The 8791-nt window shown below is 38.4% G+C and overlaps 1 protein-coding gene across 1 annotated transcript; it reads left to right on the top strand.

The window, feature by feature from the left end:
- The first annotated feature begins 1390 nt into the window (after positions 1 to 1390).
- Positions 1391 to 7519, top strand: GSC2 (goosecoid homeobox 2). The gene is made up of 3 exons (XM_077461062.1): positions 1391 to 1741; positions 3891 to 4141; positions 7336 to 7519. The coding sequence occupies exons 1-3, from the start codon at positions 1423 to 1425 to the stop codon at positions 7435 to 7437; spliced, it is 672 nt and encodes a 223-aa protein (XP_077317188.1). The 5' UTR covers positions 1391 to 1422; the 3' UTR covers positions 7438 to 7519.
- Positions 7520 to 8791: the final 1272 nt, after the last annotated feature.

The raw sequence follows: 8791 nt of genomic DNA, 5'->3' as shown, positions 1-8791 counted from the left end.
TTCATGATGCATGGGAAGAGATTCCAGAGGACATGGTGCAAGTGCCTTCAAGAAATGTGGCATTAATAATGCTATGGATGGCAGTGAAGGCAGCGCTTTGTATGAGAACGATAGCAGTGATGGTGATGACTGTAAACTCAGTGATGATGACAATGTCTATGCTGATAATCTCATACCAGCTAATGCTGAAGCTCTGTTTGAACATACAGATGATGAGGCGGAATCCAGTTTTGAAGGATTTTAACTCTTGTGTTTTAGCTTGGATGCTGATTGAGCTAAAGTTTTTGTATTATTTGTACTTACTGTTGATACCATATTGTTTTTGAAATTTACCGGTAGCTGCTGCATTTCCCACCCTAGGCTTATAGTCGAGTCAATAGGTTTTTCCATTTTTTTATGGTAAAATTAGGTGACTCGGCTTATATTCGGGTCTGCCTATACTCGAGTATATATGGTATATGTATGTGTGTATATATATATATATATATATATATATATTATATATATATATATATGTGTGTATATATGTATGTATGCATATATATATATGTATATATATATATATATATATATATATATATATATGTGTGTGTATATATGTATGTATGTATGTATGCATATATATATATATATATATATATATATATATATATATATATATATATATATATATATATAGTGACCTGCTTATAGAGTTTTGCATTGAGGAGCAAAAAACAGGATAGGAAGATATTCATTGATATTAGGCTAGTTACAGATATAACATCTTATTCATCTGCATTATCACTGGTCTTATTTAGTCATTAAGCACTACACAGGAGAGAGGAGTGAGTAAATTAAAGTGTTTGTGTGTGTTTTAAAAAAAAAAAAAATGTATGCAGCTAAAACTCCAACACTATTTCCTTGGTGCCATTCCCTGCCATGGCTAAACATTGTCCAGCTCTATATTTGAACTTAATATGACAGCTCTGTTTGATCGTACAGGTATTTTAGAGCAGAGCTGAGATGGGATAATTGTTCTGTGTAATCCCTCTCTGTTGTGTAGAAGCAGTTTTGATATCAGACCCTTTCCCAACACACAATGCCCATCACACAATCTGCCTAGCTCCCCAGATGTAAAAAGCTGATTTTTTTTTTTTTTTCAAGCTCTGGTTGGATTAAGGAGATCTCAGATGCACAACTCACAGTGAACAAAACCGCCTGAGATTAGAGGGCCAGTTATCGTATTCACTGGGGTTTAGTATTTTTGTCCGGGGATTACAGGAGCTTTTTTTTTCACATAAAATAGTTTGAGTTATAAAGTGGCAGCTTTAGCGGAATGAAATAAAGGTATTTAAAATTACAGAAAAATCGAGCAATGAAAGGAGACACTTTAAGCTAAAAGTATTAAAGGTAACTGGGGTCTCTCTGTGAGTACGCAAGATGAGGTGTTTTATAAAGGAAGGAATCATAGAACTGACAAACGAAGGACAAGAAGCAATGCAGAAACCAACTCCCACCATGGCATCGATCAAGCAAAATGCTAAAAACAAGATTCAGCGACCCTTCTCTATTGAAAGCATCCTATCTCTTCCTTCACCTGAAATAAAACAAAAGATTGACAGTTGTCAGCAGAGATCAGTGTGGGCACAGAACAAGCAAAGCCCATTGACTACTCAGGATGACCAATCTGTGAACGTATGCAACTGTTGTTGTTGTGTACATTCCCATCACCAATCTGCTGAGGATACTTCATGGCTTGGTAAGTATTACATTCTATTAAACAACAGAATACAATTTAGAGGAAACCTGTATTGAAAAAAATACAAAGGCTGATATTGCTGAGCTCCTGCTGAAAATGCTATTTGCCGGAATGTCTGGTTTTATTGTTTTCTGAGATATACCTGGAAGAAGCATGCAGCGACAGAAGTCAAAATAAGGTGAGTCGCCTGATACTTGGTCCAGGTCTTAACTCAAAATATTAAAGCTTTTGGTCAGTTATTGCTGACCTTCTTCTGAAAATGTTAGTAGCCTGACTATCTCTAGTTTCTATACATTTTGGGTGAGACCAGGAGGAAGCATGCTACACCGGAAATCAAAATAAAGTCAGACTTCTAATCTCCATACTTGTTTTAGGTTTTGGTTTTGCTCCATGTCCAGGCCTTGATTCATTATTGAAGTCATTGTTCAGCTGTCACTGATTGTCTTCGAAAAGTTTTAGTTGCCTGACTAGCTCTAGTTTCCTTTGTTTCTGAATCAGACCAGGAAGAGGTATGCAGCAACAGACGTCAAAATAAGGTCAGACACATGATTTCCTTATTTGCACCAGGTTTTGGTCCTATTCCAGGTCTTGACTCAGATTATTGAAGCTATTGATCAGCTATTTCTGGCCTTCATCTAAGAATGCTTATAATACAAAACAAATTCGCCCATAGGACTTTAAATGAGTTATTCATAGAGGTCAGAACAAATAAGTGTAGTACATTGATAAAGGAGGATGCAAAGAGTGCAAAAATGTGAGAAAGGAAATAGGGAAAAGGAAAAAAAAAAATAAAAAAAAATATATATATATATTTAAAAAAAAAGGGATACCCTATGGCGTGCCTCATAAACCAAATACAGCGTAGCAAGGATGATATACCAGTAAGTAAAATATATATAAATATGAGTATAATTGTAATCACCATACTGGTTGTATGAACGTATGAGAATGTAGATGTCTTTACAACATTCATGTTATAAACTGAAATGGAAAACGCGTCGAGTATATAAGCTTTATATGTATATTATGTACTTTTAATATTGTAACAAATATGTTCATGGTTAAGCTATGGTCCATGATGGTTTTTATATTTATCTACGATTATGTCTGTGAAACGCAAATAAAATCTTTATCAATGTACTACACTTATTTGTTATGGCCTCTATGAACAACTCATTTAAAGTCCCATGGGCGAATTCGTTTTGTATTATATGTATTAGGGATGGAGTTGTACCATATATAGTATCCAGACCGCTGCCTTTTTTTCCCATCTAAGAATGCTAGTTGTCTGACTGACGATCTCTAGTTTTATCAGTTTCTGAATCAGACCAGGAAGAAGCATGCAGCGACAGAAGTCATAATAAGGAGAGACACCCGATCTGGATACTTGTTCCAAATTTTGGTCCTATTTCAGGTCCAGGTCTTGACTCGGATTATTGAATCTATTGGTCAAATATTGCTGCCCTTCATCTGAAAATGCAAGATGTCTAACTACCTCTAGTTTCATTACTTTCTGAGTCAGACAGAAAAAGAGGTCAAATTAATGTTAGACACCTGATCTCCACACTTGCTCCATGTCTTGGTTTTGTTCCATGCCTAGGTCTTGACTCAGATTTTTGAAGGTATTGATCAGCTATACTGACCTCTTTCTAAAAATACTAATTGCCTGACTATCTCTAGTTTTATTACTTTCTGAGTTGGACCAGGAGGAAGCATGCAGAGACAGATGTCAAAATAAGGTCAGACACCAGTTCTTCATACTTGTTCAAGGTCTTGGCCTTGATCCAGGTCTTGACAAATTATTACAACTATTGCTCAGTTATTGCTGACCTTCTTCAGAAAATGCTATTTGCCGGACTATCTCAAATTTTTGAAGTTATTGGATCATTTAATCAGCCAGGTAATTAGCATTTTTAGGAGGACATCAGCAATAGCAGCCTATTATCTGTTATTGCAGAGATACTTGGTATTTGCTAGGGGTGGTCTTCAGTAATAAAAACTGAACCATCAGTAAGTGTACACACACATCGCACATGATGCATGAACATATTGTTATTATTAACTTTTTTATACCATGCAATTATTTGTTTTTTTCCAAACATCAGTACATTTTCTTCACCCACTTGTTCTTTTGACCATTTTAATTCAGCTACACATATCCACTGGCCCCTCCAAGTGCTGCACACCTTTTCTGAAGATGGGGCAACACTTGTCCAGAAGACTGCTCCAGGGATAAATGCATTTCCACTTAACCAGCGCCGGACTCGTCGGCATCGTACTATATTTACAGAAGAACAATTGCAGGCTTTAGAGGAAACCTTTCACCATAACCAGTACCCAGATGTGATAGCTCGAGAACAGCTGGCAGGACGAATCCAACTTAGAGAAGAGCGAGTAGAGGTAGGATAAAGGAAAATACTTATTACTTTCAACATCATTTTTAACTGAACGAAAACATGCAAGTTTTTAATATCTTTTAAGCACACTATTGATGAGATCCTAGCTCTTGAGTACCTGGGTACACCAGACATGTCCATTGTTATGAGTTCCTATTATGCACTCTTTATTTACAGTGGGTATAGAAAATAACTCCCCCCCCCCCCCAAAAATAATTACATTTTGTTGCTGAAGAAAAACACAGATGACTCTTGCTAGTAGGCAATGCCACAATGTGGAAGCATAAATAAAACCTTTTCTGTTAACAGTTTTTGTTTTATCCAGCTGTATTTACTAGTGCAACTTATAACATCCAAGTGAAAGATCTAACACCAACATGTCAGAAAAAATAAAAAAAGTAAAAAAAACTTTACTGAGTTGGAAAAGGGATCACCCAACTTATGTCAGTATTTTGTTGCTGGACCTCATTTTGCTTTAATTACAGCCTTTAATCGGTTGGGACATGTCGCTACGAACTTTGCACATATAGAATTTGCAATATTTGTCCACTCTTCTTTGCAGAACTGCTCAAGTTCAGTTAAATGTGATGGTGACTGTTTGTGGACTGCAGTCTTCAAGTCATTCCACAGATTATCAATGGGGTTTAAGTCTGGACTCTGACTATGTTATGCAAGGACATTCACCTTTTTCTCCTTCAGTCACTGTATGGGCATTTTTGTTGTGTGTTTTCGGGTCATTGTAATGTTGAAAGGTAAACCTTCTTTCCATTGACAACTTTCTGGCAGAGGGCAGCAGATTTTCCTAAAACATTTGATGGTATTTTGCCCCATCCATTTCTCTTCTATCCTGAGAAGTGCTGCAGTCCCTGCTGCATGCTTTACTGCAGGAATGGTGTTATTTGGATGGTGAGTTGTATTAGATTTCCGCCAGAATTTAAAGCTGATTTCCATGTTTCTGGTCACTTTAACTACTTCAGCCCCAGAAGGATTTACCCCCTTCCTGACCAAGCCCGGCACTGCGTCACTATAACTGTTAATTGCGGGATCGTGTGACGATATACCCTAACAAAATTGACGTTTTTTCCCCCACAAATAGAGATTTATTTTGGTGGTATTTGAGCATCTCTGCGGTTTATATTTTTTTGCACTATAAACAAAAAAGTGCGAACATTTAAAAAAAAAAAGCAATATTTTTTAAATTTTGCTATAATAAATATCTCCAAAAAATATATATAAAAAAAAAAATGTCTTCCTCTGTTTAGGCTCATATGTATTCTACATATTTTTGGTAAAAAAAATTGCAATAAGTGTATATTGATTGGTTTGTGCAAAAGTTATTGCGTCTACAAAATAGGGGATAGATTTATGGTATTTTTATTTTATTTATTAGTAATGGTGGCGATCTACGATTTTTATCGTGACTTAGGCCGCGTACACACGCGCGGACTGTTGGCCCAACCTTGTCCGCTGAACAGTGTTTGGGCGGACAGTCCGCTCGTGTGTGGGCTTTCAGCGGACAGTTTCAGCGGACAGTTGGACGGACAAGGTTTTACGGAAATTCCGAAAAACTGTCCGCTGAAACCTTGTTTCAACGAACAGTCCGCCCGTGTGTAGGCTTGTTCGTCAAACTAAGTTCCGCGCATGCTCAGAAAGGATTTTCAAGCCGAAAGTTATAATGCAGTGTATAGGACGTCGTATTTTGCGTCCCGTCGTACGTGCCGTTCACGTCATCGCGCACGGTTTCAGCAAACTGTTCGTTCGTCGTGTGTGGCCATGTCCGTCCATGCTAAGTTTGAGCGGACTGTTCGCTCAAACTGTTGGACGGACAAAGTTGGGCCAACAGTCCGCACGTGTGTACGCGGCCTAAGACATTGCGGCGGACACATCGGACTCCTTTGGTACACTTATCACTTATACAGCGATCAGTGCTATAAAAATATAAAAATGCACTGATTACTGTATAAATTTCACTGGCAGGGAAGGAGTTAAACACTAGGGGGCGATCAAGGGGTTAAGTGTGTTCCCGGAGCGTGTTCTAACTGTAGGGTGGGTGGGCTCACTAGAACATGACAGAAATCACTGCTCCTGATCACTGGGAGAAATAGATCCCTGTCATGTTGCTAGGCAGAACAAGGAAATGCCTTGTTTTACATCTCACCTCCCGCGGCACATGCCAGGCACGTGCACGTGCCCGCCAGTCGCTAAAAAGACATACGGGTACGTTGTTTTGCGCACCCATGCCACTTTGCCGATGTATATTGGCGTGAGCCGTTTGGCAAGTGGTTAAAAAGTTTGTTTGGAACAAGCTGGTCCAAACAAACTACTTCCTTTACTAAGTGCTGCACTGGCTCTCAGCAGTGTATAAACGGCATGTAGCTTCAGCCACATACAGTACACTGTGCTGGGTTCCAGCTGTGAGACAGAGATTTCCCGTCTCACACCCAGAACAATGCAGAGTCTGCTTGAGCGCTGCTCAGCCATTCATAGGCAGCTTTGTATTTTGTGAATGAATCAAAGGAAGCTTTGTATTCATTCACAGAATACAAAGCTTCCTATGAATGGCTGAGCACTGCTCAGACAGACTGACTCTGCATTGTTTCAGGTGTGAAACAGAAAGAGAGAGAAAGGAAGCAGAATTCACACTATAGAAGGATATGCTATGTTCATTTTTTCAGAGGTTCACAATCACTTTAACAGACAGTAATGATTCCAATTTCATATCTCCCAACTTTTTGAGATGAGAACGAGGGACACATGTTAGCAAAAGTGTAGCACAGGACACGCCAACCTTAAAAGAGAAGTACATGAAAAGAATATTAGTTAAACCCACAAATTCTTTTTTTTTTTTTACCACTACTAGTCCTTTCTACTGGCTTTCGAAACTTACAAATGCAGCACTTTAGAATTTAGATGAAAAATTTAGCACTGTGAAACACTTTTTGAAAGATAAATAGTGCATTTTATATACAACTATATAGATCAGACAAAAATGAGGGACAAATGGGAAGGAAAGAGGGACAGAGGGACAGTCCCTTGAAATCAGGGATAGTTGGGAGCTACAGTATACAATTTCAGAAAAAACTGAGCATATATGTAATAAAAATGGACTGAGCTTTGTTAGATTGAAAGATATTTTTTTTTGCTTGACAGAAGTCCTAGATCATAATCTGGTAATAACATTTATTTTTTGGACCTTAGGTATGGTTTAAAAACCGCAGAGCAAAGTGGAGGAGGCAAAAAAGAGTCACAGCATCTGTTCTCGTCCTCCAGGGGAAGAAAAACACAGATGACTCTTGCTAGTAGGCAATGCCACGATGTGGAAGCATAAATAAAACCTTTTCTGTTAACTGATAATATTTTTTACATTTTAGATCATTGTACATTGTACCAAATATAATAAACATTTACTTGATGTCAAGTCTGCTTTCTATGGAATATTAAAAGTAAAAAAATGGATTTTGTGACTCTAGTTTCTGTGTTTTTGCTGATATTGATCGCACAGTGGTTTCATTGGTGTGCTTGTGCCCTGGCTGATTACCAAGCAAACTGCTTTTGAATTTTAGTAATAAACGACCCTGTATACTACATTACAAAATAATTCAAATATATATTTAACAAAAAAGGGAAATAAATCTAATAATATCATCACATCTATTCAGGAGTGCAGTCATAGTACGACCAATTTGACTGTCATCAATGGGATATGTAAATTTAGAATATGTATTAAAGAGGAAGTAAATCCTGATGGGTTTACTTCCTCTTTGTCTCCCTGCAAAGGTAAAGCATAATGGACTACTATGCATCGCATAGTAGCCCATTATGTTTCACTTACCTGACACAGGAGCCACCGCAGTCCCCTGTAGCACGGATCATCCATCTTCTTCCGGGTATCGCTGCTCTGGCCACTCACATCGCTGCAGCAGCGATGACGTCACTCCCACGCATGCGCACGGGAGCCGCCACTAATGGCATATCGCTGTTAGCAGCGGCATGGTCAATGCGCCTGCGCGCCGCTGTCTTTTTGTAAATATCTCCTAAACCGTGTGGGTTTAGGAGATATTTCTTGGACCTACAGGTAAGCCTTAAACTAGGCTTACCTGTAGGTCAAAGTGGTTTGTAAAGTCCCATACACACTATCAGCTTTTCTGCTGAGTTTTTCCTTCAGGTTTACCAAAACCATGTAGTGCAAGGTCCTGCCGGATTGCATACACATTGAAACTCCTAAGGTTTGACCTCATATTATATGGTTTTGGTAAATCTGAAGGAAAAACGTAGCAGAAAAACTGATAACTGTATGTATGGGGCTTAAGGGTTTACAACCACTTTAAAATGTCTGCAGGATAATTCCTTAAATTGTTACTAAATCAAGGACCCTGCATTCGCTATACCTGGTCTCCCACAGTACACAGAACATGGAAATACAATCGTTTTAGTAAATATAAAAGGCTAAATACCTTTTCTGATCAGCAGTTAGAGCAGTCTTGTGACTTCTATCAGCGTCCAGCAGAGCACCGGTTAAAGCTTGTAGGAGGAGTTTTCATTGTCCCCTGCTGCAGGACCCCTGACCCTCTGTCTGGACAGTGCTGATTGGCCCTGTGCTTATCACATACACTCTCCCAAGAAAAAAAAAACTCTCTCTAGCAATATACAAAAA

This window comes from Lithobates pipiens, unplaced genomic scaffold (genome assembly GCF_037356315.1).
Source record: "Lithobates pipiens isolate NorthernLeopardFrog02 unplaced genomic scaffold, aLitPip1_a1.2 Scaffold_3, whole genome shotgun sequence".
Lineage (NCBI taxonomy): Eukaryota > Metazoa > Chordata > Amphibia > Anura > Ranidae > Lithobates > Lithobates pipiens.
Note: the sequence above shows the minus strand (reverse complement) of the source record. Positions and strands in the feature narration are given on the sequence as shown.